At 37.4% G+C, this 20,214-nt stretch overlaps 1 protein-coding gene across 3 annotated transcripts in view; it reads left to right on the forward strand.

Moving 5' to 3' along the window:
- The window catches only part of LOC113051029 (calcipressin-2-like), a 57,283-nt gene extending 39,896 nt beyond the window's left edge, over nucleotides 1-17,387 (forward strand). For all 3 annotated transcript variants that reach the window (XM_026214628.1, XM_026214629.1, XM_026214630.1), the window contains 3 exons: nucleotides 5,022-5,195; nucleotides 5,917-6,088; nucleotides 16,469-17,387. In XM_026214628.1, coding sequence (XP_026070413.1) covers nucleotides 5,022-5,195; nucleotides 5,917-6,088; nucleotides 16,469-16,623 — 501 coding nt within the window. In that variant the 3' untranslated portion in view covers nucleotides 16,624-17,387. The remainder of the gene's footprint in view (nucleotides 1-5,021; nucleotides 5,196-5,916; nucleotides 6,089-16,468) is intronic.
- Nucleotides 17,388-20,214: the final 2,827 nt, after the last annotated feature.

A 20,214-nucleotide genomic window follows, 5' to 3' on the forward strand; every position in this document is an offset into this window, starting at 1 on the left:
TCAACAATGATGTTGTCAACAGTATGCATTTTGAAGATTTAATGATTTGTTGTTTAATTTAATTAATTCATACATTTTTACTCATATGGAAACTGCAATGCTAGTAAAATTCTATAGCTCCTGAATAGTCTAAAGTAGATGGAAATAAAGTGCAGACGTGACACATCATAACTTATTCAGAGGAATATTAAGAACGCTGGTGGCTTCACTGCCTAATGCCAGTTTAGAACCCAGTAAGCAATCCAGTCATTATATAGATCAGTGGTATAAACTAAAATCAATCATAAATGCTGTAATGTCATAATGATTCAGAACCTTCAAGTGCACATTAGATAACAGCAAATGTAATCTACAGTAAATGTAAAACTATGGAATATGGTATATGAGCATGCATCATTAAAAATATAATATAATACATCTATAATAAATAAATATAAAATATCTCAAAATAGTACTTTAGTGAGAGCGGACACCATCGAAAACTAGGCTGTGATGGATAGTATTACAGTCGTTCAATATATTGCACCACTGTATGCCTGGAATTGTGCTGAGCCTGTTTTTGTTGATGTTGTTTTTATTAAATATGGTGACTGTACTGACTTGGGTCAAGAGGATGCTTTAATTTTGGTCCGCCAGTCTACAAAACTTCAAGTTTTTAGAACATTCATTCAGTAAAACATACTGAATATTGGTTTCTTAGTGTCAAAAAATGTTAAAAGAAATTATATGTATACTGTATTCTGAGCTCCATAGCACTAATTGCTTTCTCTTACATTATTCTCATTAAATTTATACTAGCAAATACCATTTGGAATCTATGTTCATTTCCACCACTTTAAATGAGGGCACTTAACTGCTGTTGCTCTTTTTAAATGATGTGTTTCAAGGGGCTGGTAAATGAAGAACAGACCTGTCGATTTGATAATGTCCAGTTGTATAGGCTCCATATGTGTGTGTGTGTGTGTGTGTGTGTGTGTGTGTGTGATTAATGTACTGTGAATGGAAAAACTACTAACCTATCCTTCAAAGTTCTGGTGTTAATACAATTCTTTGGACATTTTTAAGTCTATCATTCCACAGATCCTATTGTGATTAGATAAAGTAATATTTTTAGAAAGCCAGCGGCAAAATATTCCACTGAAAATAACCCTTCATCCTCCTACCTTCATCTTGGTGTCCATATTTGTAAAGGAATGTGATTTTTTTCCACTACAGTTTTGAAATGTCTGCTGAAGGCTCTCAGAAAGGAACAACACCATGTAACCCATGGCAATAAAGTACAATAATACTTCAGCTATATTTACCTCCATCACCTTATGCCTATTTAAGATATTAATTTATTTGTTTATTAATTTGTAAAATACAGGGTAGGCCTCAAATATTCAAATCAGAAAGTGATGCTCATCACTTCAATGTTTCCATTAGGGTTTATTTTCAAATACATTCCTTGGCTGTGGTTCAGATGTTTATATTGTTTATTTATGGTGTCTGCTAATGAAAACATCACTTTTATTATTGCTTATACATAGGATGATTTGATCAAACCTCTAACTATAAATGTTAAACTTCATCTTATACCTCATCCTGCACTGTTTGTGCTAAGGACAAGAATAACATATTTTAAATAACATTTTAAATTGTGCAACATGTTTTAACTTTTCTTGTAACAACCTCATTTTTAGACAGTGAAATTTCATTTTTCTGACAGTTTTATAAAAATTATCCACTGGTCTTCCATAGTAGCATATATTTAGGTCATGATAAAAGCACACACATAGCGCCTCAATATCATACTAAAAATGTAACTATATGGTTTCTAGGTATTTGTATGAAAAACAGCAGTGTAAATACATTTAGTATGAATGCACAAGTGCTATAGCTTAATCACAAAAAATACTTTAATTATACTTCATTACTCCTTTAATTCATGACCACATTAATAATCTAATAAAATTCCATATGAATGCCACATTTCTGCCACAATACCATGGTGCAGTTAGTGTTACAGTAAATCCATGGTAAATGATGGTGATTTGTAGATTGAAAAGTCTTCTCACTATCCTTGTGCACAGTGTTTCTCCTGTTTATTAGTGCTGTTTTATCTGGCTTTAAACTACTTTAAATCATCGATTTGCTGAATTCAGGTGTTTCACACTGGATCTCACAGTGCTGTTTAGTGTCACGTGACTCATCAGTGAATAAACGCATCTGCTCTAGTAAGCTCACACTGTGGGCATTGGACAGCATGGGCAAACACTAAACGATACTTAAACCTGAAATAAAGAGAAATAAACCTGGTCTAAATTGTGAACGAACCTGAATGTCCTTCAGCTGAGATTCAGCTCATATGCAAAGCCATTTCTCACAACAAAAATTGAGAAATTGTCTGACTGTCTTTCTAGAAAGTCCAGCATGAAACTGGATGACCAAGGGAGGATAATTAAGACCGTTTAGATTTCTATAAGGACACCAGCATCCAATGACCATCAGTACGGTGATGGTAGGAAATGATCTCATTTCAAGGTGCAGTGGATCAGATGAATGTGCTTTGATCAGCATTTCACGCGCCATCAAGTTCTTGTTCTATAATTAGCTCTGGACACATTTGACATCTTGTAGAACTTCAGGGAAGGGCTGAGTCAGAAACCTGGAGTATAGAAAATGTGCACATATGAACTGCAACTCTCTCATGGACTGATCTGGTGTCACCTGTCATTGCGGAGTCATTCAGAATGAGCCCAGCTGTCACTGCTGATACACACCTCACATCCTGACACAAGGTGGACACGACATATCCACAGCTGTCATCTCTAGGGACGCTGTCTCTTGGCTCTCAGATGAAGGAATATGCTGGATGTTTCTCACAGATTGTGACAGAATACAAGGTGTTTGGCGCATTGATGCTGTGGAAGAAAACTGGCTCTTCTTTCTCTGCAGGAGAGTACCAGTGAGTGGCTCTAATCTTTCATCTTCCCCCGTCTCTGGACATATCGAGCACATTCACTATTCCCTGATGCTAAAAGTGACAACTTTAGATTCTGTGTACTGTGAAGCATTAAGCAAATCCTCTGAGTAATTTATAGATGTTTTTATCAAAAGCAACTGTACACTTATCAGAAGATGCCTCCTTTAAAGCAGCAGTCTTCAAAGTTAGCAAGTTTGCAAAAAGGTTGCAAAGCCTCAACAAATACAGGTGCTTTTACAACCATATATTTTAACTTCACAGTTATACAGCTGCTCCTTGTAAATCAGGCAGCTATATGTATGTATGTGTGTGTGTATATATATATATATATATATATATATATATATATATATATATATATATATATATATATGCATAATTAAAAATATGCATTACAAGTAGCATGGAACAAGAAAATGAATTGAAGGCTAGATATTTATTTTGTATAAACTATTTGCATTTGAAGTGTCAACTTAGTATTTGCTGGTAGTTTGAGACTCGTGACTTATAGGGCAACCTTCAAGTACATCAGACTAGGAACTTTCTGGTTACAAATCTTAATTTCTGTATCATCTTTAACTTCTCCATCATATCATCCACAGTTTACTGTATGTGACAGCGATTATAAAGCACATCTCTTAGACCTCACATAATGTCCCATGGATCCTGCGTTAGGTGTTTCCCATTTTAGATTAGTGTTGGTCGTCATATTGAAGTGTTTTACCAGCAGTTGGCTAGAATTTAAGGGCATATTTGAGGGTTTCATGTTGAATACCTATTTTTGGTGTACACATTGGCCTCATTTCCAAGAGCTTATGCCTTTAAAAGGCAAAGCAAACCCAACACTGAGACATTAGCCGTTTTAACAGGTCTCTGAAAATAATGTAATTAAATACCTCACTCACCTCAAATACCTCGAGCTGAACAATCAAATCAGGAATGTGATAGCCTACACACATTTGATGAGGGGCTTTTTTGGGGGGGGGGGGTGCAAATTAGTCTAAGCTGTTTCTATTCCAGCAATCCTGTCTCAGATGCTACTCTGAAGGAGTGTTTCATAAGTGTGCTTTTATGCATTTAATATGCTATTTAAAGTACTATTTCTATCCCATTCAAAATCATTCATTAAGACAGAAGGGGTTTGTGAAACCTGCTTTAAAATACAAACTAATTTATTTATTTGTTTGTTTGCAATTTTACTGCCAGTGACAGAAATTAAACACCTCACCTCTAAGGTTACAATTCCAATCTTCAGAGGGCTCTTTTAAAGCAATGAAAATTAATAAGAAGCTATTATATCACTACAAAAACAAGCTTTATGTTTTAACGGGTTAGTCCACCCAAAAATGTACATTTTGTCACCACTTACCCTCATTTTGTTCTAAATCTATAACTTTCTTTTGTGTTCTTCATTTTGAAGAACATTTTATATATAGATATATTTAAATTAAGATATATTATATAGATATATTTTGTTTTAAATAAAGCAAGAAACTTACTTTAGTAAACGTGAGGGCGAGTAAATAAAAATAAAAAATCATTTACATTTATGTATCTGGCCACATTAATCCAAAGTGAATTATATTGATTTCAAGGTATGTGTTTTTATCATTCCCTGCTTTTAGGAATCAAAACCATGACCTGTTCATGCTAGCACCCTGCCCTAGTGTTTGAACTACGGGAAAGCCAGAATAAAGTTTGCATTTTGGGGTGAGCTATCCCTAAGTCCACATGGATAAGGTTAGAATACAGGTAAATACATTTGATTTGGGAAAGTCCTCTCTTTAACACACGAGGCTGAGAGGGCCATGGGTAACCCAGACTCAGCAGGACTGTTTTACTGAATTGACAGACATGAGCTACAAAAAAAATTGCATTCATCAGTTCCTCTCCTGCACAGAAAATGAATATTAAGTAGACTTATTGGATGGATGGTAGACCATTTTTCTTTGTCCTCTGTGAAGACACGTGAATTATTCATGCTTTGACATTTGCCAGGACACAACTGAAATATTTGTCCCTTGTTAATTTACCTTGTTTATTTTGTGTCTTTCAGGAAATGTTCGAGGCGCTCTTTCTCGCGTATGATGAGGGTGTGACGTTCCAGCAGTTTAAGAGCTTCCGACGTGTACGAATCAATTTTAGTAACCCCAAAGCAGCAGCCAGCGCTAGAATAGAGCTGCACGAGACACCTTTCAGAGGAAAGAAACTTAAACTCTATTTTGCCCAGGTGAGAAGTGGCTTAAGTTAATTTTATTAAGGCCCGAGCACTGCAGTGCAAGGACCCTATTGGAAATACTCCAATAGGGTCTGCTGCTCTTTGTATTCCTAAGCAGGGTATAGTTCAGAAAAAAGTACATTTAGAAGTGACATGCACAACAACAGGGTTAACATACAAACTAAGCGTTTGTCAAGTAATAGCATGTTTCCGCCTGATTAGATCTGAATCGGAGTTGATTAAACAAGTATATTTCAATACTATGCTGCTCAAAGTGTGTAATTTCTCTGCACCACATGGAATCAAAAATTACTAGAGTTTTGATAGAATGAACTATAGGACAAAAGAAAGATACTGAGACATTAGGGAGTCCTTTATACACTGACAGTCACAGTGCAGTTAGCATTTGATCATACATCATTTTTAGCGTAATCTTTCCATAAATCATGTCAGGGTCTCTAAACATTCTCAGTAAGCAGGAAATGAACTCATAATCAGGATTAGACAACTCTAGTAAGGCAGAATCCACTGGCTGGAGCAGACAGCTCTGAAGTAAATGCATTCTGATAGTTGGTATTAGCCGCTGACCAGAGTAACTGCCCAAATCAAGTTGACATGCAAAATGAGGGTTCAAGATAGATAGGTAGATAGATAGATAGATAGATACTGTAGATAGTTTCAGTTAGGTCTTTGTTTGACTGCATCCTGGACTAATCCTCTCTCTGGCTCTCAGGTGCAGAACCCAGCATCCGAAGGAGACAATTTGCACCTGGCTCCTCCCCAGCCTTCCAAACAGTTCCTCATCTCGCCTCCTGGCTCACCTCCAGTTGGCTGGCAACAGATTGACGAGGCCACACCAGTTATTAACTATGACCTGCTTTATGCAGTTGCCAAGCTTGGCCCAGGTCAGTTACAACTCACCAGTCTTTTCTCTCAAACTTTGCCATTATCCCAGTTCATCATGCACTGGTATGAAAGGTCTCACACACACGAACTCTGAAGTTCAGGCTTTCGTGCTGGGACATCACATAGCATGCTACAAATCCTTTTCCTCTCAAATCAAGCACATTCATTACTCACTCGGTTCGCCATTGTCTTGAACTGTCCTCTTCACTGCAGTGCAGGTGATTATGTCCATCATTCTTCTCCTAATCAATGCCCACTCTTCTTCAGCTGACCTTCATGGGTGTGTGTGTGTGTGTGTGTGTGTGTATAAGCGACTCCCACTGTGCCCTGATGAGCGGTTACTGTAGTAAGTGCTTCTGGAGCTGCAATGTGTTTTGATTAAAGCTGCCGTGTAGATGCTTCTGTTTATCTGGGTGTTTGACAGTGCAGACGGGGGCTATGTTTGTTATGGACCACACACACTTTCATACAGTGGGCCTGCGAGTACCCTGGCTCACATGGTAATACCTCAGCCATCTTGGAGTAAATAAGCACATTACAAAGCACTGCTGGGTGACCTTTTCAGTGGTACTGGGCATCTCCAGTTCCCAGTTAATGGGCTACCATTAATTTTCTGTAAGGTTTTTTTTTATAGCATCTTCTATTAAATTACAGATGATGACAGTTCTTCCATAATGTTATGTAACCCTGTAGTTAGGTTAGCCATAAATCATCTTTGTCCTTGTATTTCCAATGTCCACCACTACTTTACACTTACAAAAAAAAAAACACTGTGGTGGTACTATGGTAGCAGATGATAATTTCATGATATAACCATCATGAATGAATGCTCTGAATCCATCAGCCTTTATCTGCGGGACTGGATTTTTACAAACTCAAGCCAAACACACTTTAATTGTCAGTTACTTTCACAGCTGGTTTAGACTAAACAATCTATCTGAGAGATTTTTTTACCTATAAGAGTGCCATGCGGTTTCTCGTAATGTGTCTAAATTTGTCAGTATTATATCACTCACTGATCCATCTGGTGTCCTGGTAGACCCATCATCGTCTTGTATTCCCATCTAAACAACTGCTCAGCACAATCAGTCCATCTTGCCTCATTTTGCAGTTGAGCGGCTTTAGAGCATGTCGAGCACGTGAGTATATGACAGTACTCAGCCACAGGGAAGCCAGGCCTAAATACTCTGGTTGGCAGTGCATCACTTATGGAACAAGGTCAATATTGAATGTCACCCTCTGTTTGTTTGGTCTATTTTTAGCTGACAGTGTAAAAGGCGTTTGGGGATTATGGAGCAGGAACATTTGAATTATGCAACGGCTTGGCATTATGGACTCTCAGCCATCAAACCCCCAAGGGATCAATTTCGAAATCCCGTGAAAACATCCTGCTAAATTCTAAATCTCTCTCTGTCTGGCTTTCTCTAACTAAGTATGAAGAATGTTTAAGCATAATTCAGATGGTTTGACCTATATTATTTATTATTTATGTAATAGTGACGCGTGAACAAATGAGCCATAGCTTATCAGAGCGGTACAATGCTTACTCTGTTGTTCAGACAAATACTTTACATAGTTAAAAGCTTTTACAGCTGTAAAAAGAGTCTCTGTGAAATGCACAGCTAACATGCAGATGGTACAACCAGATCTAGGACAATGAGTAGACAACACATTGTATTAAGTTCGGGTCACATATCATCTAGACCAATACAGCTAGTTATTCCTTAAGAAATTCCCAGGTTTTCTTGAAAAATATATATATTCTATAGTAAAATAGAAATCAAAACCGTTTATTGATCTACAATTTTAGTATATAAATAGCAAATTTGCATCAAAAATCCAATTATGTATTGTTGTCAAGCATATGAATAAATTTAAATAATTAAATAATTGAAAAAGTACTTTTAATTTAAATTAAGATTAATTTTGTGATTTAATTTGTTGGTTTTGTGTGTGTATGAATTGTTTTTTTTATATAATTTAATTATTAATAAACTCAGTAATAAATTAAATCACTTTTAATTTAATTAATTTGAATATAAATAAATTAAATTATTATTGAATTATTATTTATATTAATTCATATGTTTGACAACAATTATAGCACAAAAAACTAAAAAAACTTCCAGAGCCTCAAGCAGTAAACCAACAATCTTCCTGAATTGTAACATGAAGGCAACTGACAAGACATGCAACCAAATAATCGGATAATAATCGGATGGACAGCTCAGTCGGACCGAAAAGCCTTCATGTAAACACCTTAATTGATGTGATTGAGCTTGATCGAAATGAAATTTCGATCGGATTGAAGGGGGTGGTTTATTCCTCTTCTAATATAATTGAGATTGCATGAAATCACTTGATTGGATTGAACCACAAAACTGAAAGGACTGCGCATGTGCAATGACATAGAAATAACGTAAAGACGTATGATGCGTGGAACAAGCGGCTCTTTTTTATGAAAAAAGTGTTGTACTGTATAAATGCGTGTCCTGTCATTATAAAATTCTCCTTTCACTCTGCAAATGTGAAGTGGAGCAGGACAACCTTGTTTTGGATACTCATCCATAGGCAAACCATTTCTGGTGTGGGGAGGGGCTTTTTTTTGCGTGATAAATATGAGTAGCATGGCACAGCGGTTTAATTCTGCTGTTAAAAACAGTAAAGAAACCATGTAGGAGAGCGGTTATTATGTGCAAACAGGGAGAAACTCTATATTGTGCAGTCTTGTGCATGTCAAAAAAATTAAATCCGATTTGAAGCTTGTGACATATAAACGCTAACATCAACCCTATCACTTTATTTAGCGTTCATGTAAACACTACAATCAGATTCATCAACATAATATTTTACTTATTTATATCTGAATGGCTTTAGCAGGGACTGACTGTTCGTGCTAAACAGCAAAGCCATAATTTGTTGTATTTAGCTCGATTAATGCTTGATTTAGCCCACCATACCGCAACACGCTCAATGGAAAAAAGTAGCCTAGCTTGCATATCATGCTGTTTTACATCACAGTGATATGATATATATATATATATACGTACATAATAGTGCTTGATTTGTATCACTGGCTGCTGGGAGGTTGTATAAGAGTCATTCAGAGTTGAATAATCCCAGAGCGGGACACTGAAACCACTTCACTTCTCTGGTGGTTTCACAGCCTGTTCTGAGGTCAGCCAGTCAGGAGTGTTACATGTTTAGGGTGAGATGAAAAGCCACAGACTGGTCTAAGAAAGAATGGTTTTCTATTTGTTTATTTGATCATTTCTGCTTATTGCATAATGCTGATAAAATGCTTTGTTTGTGATTACTTTTGTGCTAATGACAACCCCTCTTTCGTTTGCTTAGTAGGAATGAATTTTAAGGACACTACATGACAGAATACCAATGCTAGAAAATATAAAGAAATTCAAATTTGTTGATTTTTTTGACTAATAACTACACTAAACAACATTTACTTGTCTCATTAGATTCCATCGTATTTGTAAAATGAAATCAATAGCGAACATAAATGGTCTGACGATAAAAAAATTGAGGCCCTGTCCACACAGAGATGCTTTTAGCTGTATATGCATAAATTTTGTATCATATAGGCATTTCGTCCAGACGGATCCAGCGTTTTGGGAGAGCGAAATCAAGATTTTTTTTAAACCGGGTCTCAGAGTGGATAAGTCTGAAAATGACGCCCTTGCGTTTTCATGTGGACAGCGAATCCGTATATTTTCTGAAACGATGACGTCATCAGTCCACATCTTACCCCTAGTCAGACACCGCTATGTCATACAGAGTAGCAAAAACATGAACGATTGTCTTTTTATGAACTAGCATTAACACAGATTAATAAATGTATTGTTCCATTTTAGTTTGTATACCGCGTGCAAGGTTTATGTCTTCTCCGTTTTTAGTGTGTCTCTGTAGCAGAATTACAGCGCTACATACTGGTCTGGCATGTATACTACATCGTTTGCATCGGTTTTGTGCTTTCGTGTGGAAGCAGATATTTCTTGAGACGAGGAAAAAAAGATAGGATAGGAAAAGCTCTGGCTTCGTGTGGATGTAGCCTGAGTGTATGTATGAACTCAATTACAGGACGGGAGATCACACTCCAGAGATCAAGCTGGCACCTTGAGACACATTTAACAATTAATCCTATGCTTTAAATCCTTAAGCTACTACAATTAAGCATGAATTTAGAGAACAGTACATTATTGCTATTGATTACCACTTAATTACCTGACAGAGGAATCTAAATGAAGAAAGAGCAACAGTGAACTGAGTTAAACAAGGCCTCATGTCTGCAGTAGATGCACTGGGAAAGGACAGATAAATGTTATAATATTTCTAAATGGAGAAGAAACTTAATTCCAATCTAATGCAAAAGTTCACAATGGTCACCAATATAAAAACACCTGGCAATTAACATATTTTAGTTTTACTAAAACATTTGAATAAAAGAAAAATGTCACACAGGGACTTCCTTGAACATTTAAACATTTCAGAATTATGAACAATTCAAACTGTTTTGCTGCTAAGGTTTAATCAGAGATGCAAGATAAAGCATGCTAAACTAAATAATCAAATACAAGGCATGAGCAACATTGTTGCCAACAAAATCATCACAAATGTATAACAAATATTCAATATATTGCTCAGCCCTAATTTCAATATTGATTTTACATACCAGGCCATTTGACTGAGACCAAGTGATTGTATAAGAGTTGTGATACAAGACCAGTTTTGCCGCTTCAGTCACAAAGCTGGTGCATGTTAATAGCAATTTAAGGCAATTAGGGAACAGAGGAGATGGTACAAACTAGTGAGCAATCAACAGCACTCAAGTGAAACCATGTGGCAAGCTAAACAAACAGCCCTTTCAGATCAGGCACCTCGACTGCGTTAGACTGCTGTCGGATGGCAATAATGATTGTGGTTGTTGTGGAAGGAAGCTTTTTTCCATTGTTAAGCGTGTGTTTCCATACACACATTTGTGTCAGAGAGGCCGCGTTTCCACATGGCTCGCACTGAAATTGTACAGTACAACAATATACATACACACTCCAGCTCATTAAAGCAAAGAGCTTTTGTTGTTCCCTGCTCTGTTTACAAGGGCACATACCCAGCCGCCTCACCCTGAGAAAGCAAAAGCACTTAATGAAATATTCCTGCTGCATCTGTGGACGCTTAGATAGCAGACCTGGAGCCAAGCATGTGTGGTATGCAGGGCCCAGAGAGGGTTCTTATAGCTTCACAATGACCTATGGGAAGGAACACCTATGAACCTGATCTGGGACATAAAGAGAGCTTACACATGATACTTACACTGATTACAAAGCTCAAACTGTCTGCTATATGTCTCTTTTTTTTGCAGAAATGTGTTGAGAACTGTCAAGCACAACAGTTTCTTCAAATTAAGGGCCAAGTTTCCCACTGTCACCTAAAAATACTTGAACCCAAAAGTACGTTTCAGTTCTGATGTACAATTTTGAGACAGTCACCTGTGGTGTAATTGCCTTGTGACTAGTCACCCTAGAAGCACATTAAAATGATGTCAGGACAACACTGATTGCACCATGACAGATGGCTCTATGGAAACACAAACAGCTCCAAACCTTCACTCCAGACTATCATGAGCTATAAGGCAACAGAAATAATTTCAAAAATATTAATTTTATGCTTTCAAGAACACTCCAGAAATGATTAGAGTTGTAATTTAAAAAATACAATACAATACAATACAATACAGCTAACAATGAATAAAACACTTTGACAACATTTACTGTGGTACATTTTTCTGAACTACTGTTCAAAGGTTTTGGTTCAGAATGAGTTTTATTTTTTTGAAAGAAATGACTTTTATTCAGTAAGGATGCATTTCTTTGATCCAAAGTGACAGTAACGACATTTATAATGTTATAAGACTTCAATGTCAAATAAACGCTGTTCTTTTGAAATTTCTATTCATCAGAAAATGCTGGAAAAATGTTAATGCATAAGAGGGGTCTTTTTTAAAAAACATTAAAAATCTTACAAACCTCAAACTTTTAAATGGGAGTGTATGTTCAATGTTAATTCATGTTTGTTTATAATCATTAAATGGTGCAAATTTATACAACTCAAAATTTAAACATTTTAAAAATGAATCACGTAGAAAGTAACATTAAACAGCATTAATGAATGCAGTAAAACTATTATTTCTGTTAGCAACTGCAACTAGTATTCATTCTTCATGGATAAATATGATACAAACGTGTGCCTTTGAGCATACTGCCTCTATGAAAAGCTAAAGGTACATTTAAAAAATAAAAAAACATTCACAGTGCTCATTAAAAATTTGTAGAAACCCAGCCTCTCTTAAAGGTTATAGTGCGACTGTTGAGGTTTGAAACATGCATAATATCAATGGATCAAAGTCCTGTACAGCATAGCTCCTCACTTTTTACTATTTATTTGAGGGTATTTTCAAACACATTGGCAGATGGCTGACACCAAATACACGGTAATTTGCGTGAGTCATTATCCATTCACTGGCTGTTATTCAGTCTGCAGCTGGGCTTATCAGATTGGATCTTTTTGCTTTTACGCTCCTGCTTCTATGACATTCTTGCCGTAAAGGGTTAATTTTTTCTTGCCATAAAGGATTTTTTGTTGTTTTTTTTTCAATCAGAAGAGTGGGTTTATTTTTGGGACGGTTGCTAAGGAATGCAGAAACTGTCATTTGTGTTTTTGGAGAGGAGGACTTTAAAAGGATGAAGGGAAGTGAAGTGTTTTGCCCCCCTTTCGAAAGAATGCTCTAAAAATACCCCACACTGTTTTCCTGCGCCGGCCCACTGAATCTACACTAACCGGACGAAATCCATCTGGCCTTTCACGGCCACACTCACTCCCCACCTCTCTCCTTCTCAGCTGTTGGGTCTTCAGTGGCGCACGGCTGTCATGCACACACACATGTCTCTGGATGAGCGGCGCCCTTGAATTGGAGGATAGAGCTGGGGAGATGTGCTCTGCATGCCGATGAAATCACTGCTGTTTTAATAAAGACTCATTTCTGCTGATTTATTTAAGATGGCTCTGCAACATTACCACACAACCTTATGTTTTTATCCTCTCGTAAGGTTTCTTATGGTCTAGGAAGATCTTAAAGTTTAATTTCTGTGTTAATGAGCTTGATTGCTGGCTCTTTCTCTCTTCGGCTGTCTGACCCTTCACGTCAGTATGCAGCATTGACGTCATGCCCAGGTCTCTGGGAGAGGCTGAGCCCTCAGGAGGCTATGCAGGAGAAGAGGAATGCGAGGGATTGTAAATTTGTAGGAACATAGCTGAGGAATTGTTTGAACGAATGCGTTTTGCATGAATAAAACATAAGATGCGTAACCGATAGAGGAATTAGGTCAAAACAGTGGGAAGATAAAAAGTTTGGATGCGCGTGTTTGCTTGTGTGCAAGAAAATATGAGCACGCCGGATAAAAAGGTAAGGAAAAAACTGGACTAGGCCAGGGAGTGTAAGCCAGAGATTTCCAGAAAAAAATTGAGATAAGAGGGTCTTTAGAGTGTGTTAGATCCTATGGGTGACCACAATGCACTGCATACTCATGCCGCCCAAAGGCACAGTGGTAAACTCTGATTTTGCTGCCGGCTTTGTTTCATCCTGCAAACAAACACTGTGTATTCGTCCAGCACTTTACAAATATTTACTCTCATCTGGCCCTCGTGCAGCAAGGATGGAGAGATGTAGAAAAGCAGATTATCTCTTGTGAATGTGTGCAGTTCTAGTTTTAATTACCTTAAGTCTGGAAACCCCTTTCTTACTGACAGGGTCTATGGATTTCTAGGTTTATATTCTCGTAGTGTTACAAGGATTTTCAGCACTTGATACACAGCACCATTCCCTAATGGATTGTGTGTATAAGTTTAATGCTTGTAATGCTATGGATCATTGCAGGTTTTCTCTGGCTAAACCGCAATTATAGACAGCCTAAAATATCTTCACTCTTCTCCCATTGAGCTCTGGAGAGAGAGTGCCCTCTAGGCCTGATTGTTAGTATTGCAGGAGAAATTAGTACAACACTATTTTCCCCTGCAATACTAACAATAATGCTGCATTCCATTCAAAGTATTATGTTGGAAAATGCATGCATAATATTGCAGACTGAAAGTTAGATATGGAAACAAAATGACAATGCTAGCATTTGGTTTTAAGATGAAAATACAAAATTATTTTTAATAATACCATGGGAATTGGATAATCATATTTTATTCCATGTAGGATGTTGTGCAGTATGGCAATGGTCAAAGCTTATTATATGTTTTTTTTTTAAGTTTATTGCAAAAATACTGTAAAAATGTATTCTGTGTAGCTATATTATAACATTTTCATTTATACACACCAATATAATAATGAACAGCATGTACCCACACTGTTCAAAAAGTTTTTGAAGACTTGTATTTCATATGCCGTTTCTATTCATCAAAAAATCATGAAAAAATGCATCATGGTTTTTACAATAGCAGCACAATAATTTTTAACATTGATAATTATAAGAAAAAATAAGAAGAAGAATGGCTGCTGAAAATTCAGCTTTGACATAGTAGAAATAAATAAAATTTAAAGGAAAACGCCACCGTTTTTCCTTTTTCCACTATGTTCTTACCTCAACTTAGATGAGTTATACGTAACGTTACTTCTCTCATCTCAGTGCGTGCACTCATCTCTGTCAGGCGGGAAGGAAGTCGACCGGAAGCTGAAGTCAGCCGCGTGCCACCATCCTGTAGCAGAACTTCACTTGCGTTAGCATCCCATTGACTCGAATTCATTTTGGCGTCACTTTGACGGCGAATACATCTGAGGCGTTTAAAGACTCCGTTTGTCCATTATTTATTTCTAAAGATACACAACAATGTATAAAGGGCTCCTATGCCTTCTATGTTACATTATGGCCCCGTAGAAACAGTTTTTGTAAAAATAGGCTAACAATTGCGTCATAACCACTCGGCTCTCTGTCGCATTACCGTACAGACAGGAGGAGAAGGTCGCAGGCAATTAACTTAATATGGCGTACTGGCGTTACATTTTAAAATACTATACAAAATAATTAATCAGAATACTTACTCCTGCTCACTCACTACAAAGAACTCCCCGCTCAAGCTCGCCGTCTCTGCAAGATTAACGATGGCAGTTTGCTCGCACAGCCACTTAAAAGATTTACATCTGGCAGACAGGTTGCTGACGTCATCAAGCTTAGTTTGAGTCTGCGTGTCAGAAACGGAAGTGCTAAGAAACGCTAAAAATGGGCTTCACTTGTCTCAAATGAGTTCCAATGGGGTCGCTGTGTCCATGTCTTTTACTATCTATGATCTCTGTAGCGCGTGACGCAACTATGCTAGTGTTTAGCTTAGCACCATACTTTCCTTAGGATCCAAACAGGGATGAATTTAGAAGCTACTAAACACTTCCATGTTTTCCCTATTTAAAGACGATTACATGAGTAGTTACACGAGTAAGTATGTTGACACAAAATAAACAGTGGCGATTTCCTAAGCTGATAAAAATGATGACTGTAATGTATGATGGAAGAACACTTCACGAATGTGAGGAGTTTTCAGGAGTGATGATATTACTGCCCCAAGGTCGAAGTGCTGTGAAGTGCTCTTCTGCCATACATTATAGTTATAATAAGTGTTTGGTAGCTTCTAAATTCATCCCTGTGTGGATCCTAAGGAATTAATGGTGCTAAGCTAAGCGCTAGCATAGTGGCGCCATGTGCTACAGCGATTGAGTGCACGCACTGAGACAGGATAGATACGTATCAACTCATCTTATTTGAGGGAACAACAGTGGAATAAGGAAAAACTTTGGATTTTTTTTTTTACACTCTATTATTATTTCACAATATTTATATTCTTGCTGTATTTCTGATCAAATAAATGCAGCTTTGGTGAACATAAGATACTTCTTTCAAAAATCATACTAACTTACTTGGAATAATTTTAATTTCTATAAAAAAGTATTCATGAACAAATTAGAGTTTTGAATTAATTCAGTGGAATTTTGACCGTTAGAAGTGATTAGTTGAAAATAATCAAACTTTCTTCATTTTACTTGAAAAGCCATACTGTAATTCAAAACCAAAACTTACCAACAAATTTTAAAAACAGAAGATATTAAATTTCTCTCTAAATTCTCGTTTTAATGTGAGATGAGAAATAATTTTGATGCAATGGCCAAATAATGATTGTAATGACTGCAAATCAATGTAATATTCCCAATGTTGCTTTATTTTATATCGCCACCATAATCTCTATGAAAATATTATCATTATTCGATACTTGAGCCAGAAACTCTCAAGCTAACAGATTCTTCTCTTCTACACATACAGGTGAGAAGTTTGAGCTACATGCAGGCACAGAGTCTACACCCAGCGTTGTGGTCCATGTCTGTGACAGCGATACAGATGAGGAGGAGGAACCAAAGAACAACCCTAAACCAAAAATCATCCAGACCCGACGCCCAGACCTGCCAGTCTCACACTGAACTCTACAGCTCCGCACAGAGTCAGGAGGATTTATCCCCTCCACCATCTCCTTCACAGGACCTCTGTCACCCTCCTTCAGAACCTTTTTAAACACACAAACAGGGTCTGAGGGACTCTAATATGTGTTTCTCATTCAGCACACACACGTATACAATACTAAATGTGCTGTAACACAATTTTTTTTATGTTGCAATACTCTATGTTAAATATGGCTGCTCTCTGTAACTCTTTCCCAATCTGACTCTGTTGTAATGTCATCTGATCACCAGTTAGAGGCAGCATGTAACCGTCCCTGCTCTCACCTACATTTCTGATTGGCTCCTGGGCTGTGGCACATGATAGTGTCAGATGTGCCTACTGGCTGATAGCTGGCCACTTGGCTTTGCTCTTGCACCACAACTATGTACCATTTGTACCCAGCAAACCATTAAGAATATTACATTCTTCATAAGGGCATGCTAGCCGCTAAATGTGGCTAAACACCAGCGCTGCATGTGGCACCCTTAGAAATATATCTTCCCTAACAAATTTCTGTCAAATAACCCTAGTATGGCAAAAGGATCCCTTTTGCAGATAAAAAATTGCAGACCACAAGAATCATTTTCTTCAGGCCAGTGCATGTTCTGGTAGCTGTGTTTCCCTATGTGTATAATTGTCTGTGTCTCACCAACAGTGTTCTTACAGGAAAATGATGCTTTTTAAAACATTAAGCTGACAGTTTGATCACACCTTTCAATGGAACCTATACAAGTTGCTTCCTCAATGTGAATTGTTTTTTTTGTTTTTTTTTGTTTTTTTGTTTTTTGTGCTTGTGCTCTTTTGAAGAGGGAAACCTTTTTTTCCCTGCAAGCTATCTTAGAGATTAGATAACATCAATGGGTAATCAGATGTCATTTAATGAAGTCTGTATTACGCACGGTTGTTTTTAGAATTTAATGTAGCTGGCCAAATCCACAGTTCTCCTCGTAGTCTGAGACTTTTCGCAAACAAGTTCATTTCTAATCATGTCAAAGAAAACATGTACAGTAGGATGCTAGTGAGACAAATCTTCCAAGTGCTATTACACAGTGGGTAACAAAAAGCAAAAGTTAGGATGGTGATGTCGACTTTCCTTATTCAATCAGTATCTTTTTGGTGTGCCTAACTCATTTATGGATTATTTAGCTAAAAGAAGCTATTTATATATCTAAAGTAAGTACATAACATCAAGGCATGCACACACAATATCCATAGATTGCAGTCAGCAGATGTTGCAGTTGAATAGACCACAAGTCATCGAACTTGTCGTCGAACTAAAGCACGCACATCCATAATAAAACATGCTGCAGACGGCTCCGGCGGTGAATTTAGCCTCCTGTAATAAATCCATGTATTTTTGTAAGAAAAATATCCATACTTCAAACATAATAAACACTTTTCTCTCACTTCTGGTATCTGTCATACGTGAAAGATGTTCACAGATAATGCAGCATGGATTCACTACAGGAGGCAATTTTTCATCCCCCAGAGCTGTATGCGGCATGTTTTATTATGGATTTGCATGCTTTGTTTGACTACTTGTGGACTGTTCAACTGCAACACCCGCTAACTGCAATGATAGAGCTTGGAATAGCCAGGACAATTTTTTATAGTACTCTGACTGGATTTGTCTGAAAGAAGAAAGTCATATAAACCTTGGATGCTTCAAGGGTGAATAAAACACAGGCTGATTTTAATTTTTGGGTGAACTAAACCTTTAATGTGATACTTGACTAACGCCCTACGTTGAAGTGTTATTGTACGAGTATGTTGATATTAAGATATTAAGTTTTCCTTTCTCTTTGGAGTGTTACAAGCTGTTCGTGCACAGATATGATCCTTAAAGTTGCAAAGACTAAAGTCTCAAACCCAAAGAGATATTCTTTATAAAAGTTAAGACTCGCCCACACTCCCCTGTAACCGCTCGTTCTAACACGCCCCACATGTCTCCGTCACGATATGGGAAGATTAGCATAAAACCGCCCAAATGATCACACAAAGAAAGGAGGAGTAACTTTTATTCTCTCTGTTGCCACCGCTATCGTGTTGTGGAGATGCTGTGTGTTTCATCATGAAAGTGTAACTACTTTGTTTGGCCTTCCAAAAGAGGAAACAACTAGAAATCAGTGGTTAAGTTGTATTTACGATACTGTTCCAGAAAGGTTCAACCCAAATATTTGTGTGTGTGCAACGCATTTAACGGAGGACTGTTTCCTGAACTTACAATGCTGGCTGTTCTTACTCACAACCTGTAAGTATGTTTTCATATTTAAATAATTTGTTCAAAATGAGTTTTGAGCAATGTAGAGTAGCGCTTGTTGTTTGTCATTTCTCCGATCACAAATGCAGACAAATGGCTTTATGTTTACACGCGATGCAATGCGTAAAAAAACAATGTAAGTCATAATCTATAATTATGTCCCCACTGGATGCAACAAATGCCTCATTTGTATTGGGTTTTATTGTTTTTGTCTCGTCGCACCAGGACACGGCATCACAGTAAGGGGCGTAACATTTCCGTCACATACTTGTGGTATTCGGCCAATCACAATGCACTGGATAGCTGGCCAATCAGTGTACACCTTGCTTTTCAGAACGATGAGCTTTGTAAAAATCTACGCGTTTCAGAAAGAAAGGGCAAAGAGGAGCAACAAGAATGTACAGTATGTGGAAAATAATGTGTTTTTTGAACCTTAAACCGCATAAATGCATTGCATTACACCAAATACACCAAATAATGTTATTTTTAGCAAAGTCATATGACTCCTTTAAGGAGGTTATCTGGCTTAAACACCTGTTGTTCCGTGTTCACGATTTGTTAAGGGTGGTAGCTGTTTTTTTCTCAAAGCTCCGTTGAATTGGATTGCTCTTTGGTCCAAATGCTGTTGGTTTGCAACTCATCTGTGTGTGTCCATAAGCCAGAAAGAATGTAGAAATAATACACACCATCCCCCTGAAGCAGTGACTCTTTCACTGTTTTGGACACAGGGTACTGACAGCTCTCTCTTGACATCTGCATCATGACACACAGATGTTCCATTATGCTACCACAACCTCAAGCCTTATTTGATCTATTGCTCACAAGACGAGCAGTGCACACTCTGGTCCTCTTCTCTGAAAATAAACATGAGGCATAGTACATGTCAATAGGATAAATGTGTAAACTAATGGGATGAGAGCAATATATCAAAATCGATACCAACCAACCATCCACTGCCTTGGACTTTCCCTTCCAATTCATTATTGCCCGCTTGGCCAATCAGCTCTTCACGTATTCTCTCCTCACAATGACAAAAATCTATTGCAGTCTCACATGCTGCCAGCCTTCCTTACCGTAATGTAATTTAAGATTTTTGTATTGTTCTGTATTGCACTTTCTTATTCACATGACTGTACACACTGTCACTCAGTAACTGTGTTTCCTTTTATTTTTCATGTACTCCTGAAGACATGATATTATCGCTGTTCTCAAAGTCTGTGATCTGGAGTTAGTGTCACTGATGTTGGGAAAGAATATCTGTATTGTGTGTACTCGAGCAAAACCATTGGTGATCTTGTCATCTACATGTGCG

Source organism: Carassius auratus, chromosome 31, assembly GCF_003368295.1.
Source record: "Carassius auratus strain Wakin chromosome 31, ASM336829v1, whole genome shotgun sequence".
Taxonomy (NCBI): Eukaryota; Metazoa; Chordata; class Actinopteri; order Cypriniformes; family Cyprinidae; genus Carassius; species Carassius auratus.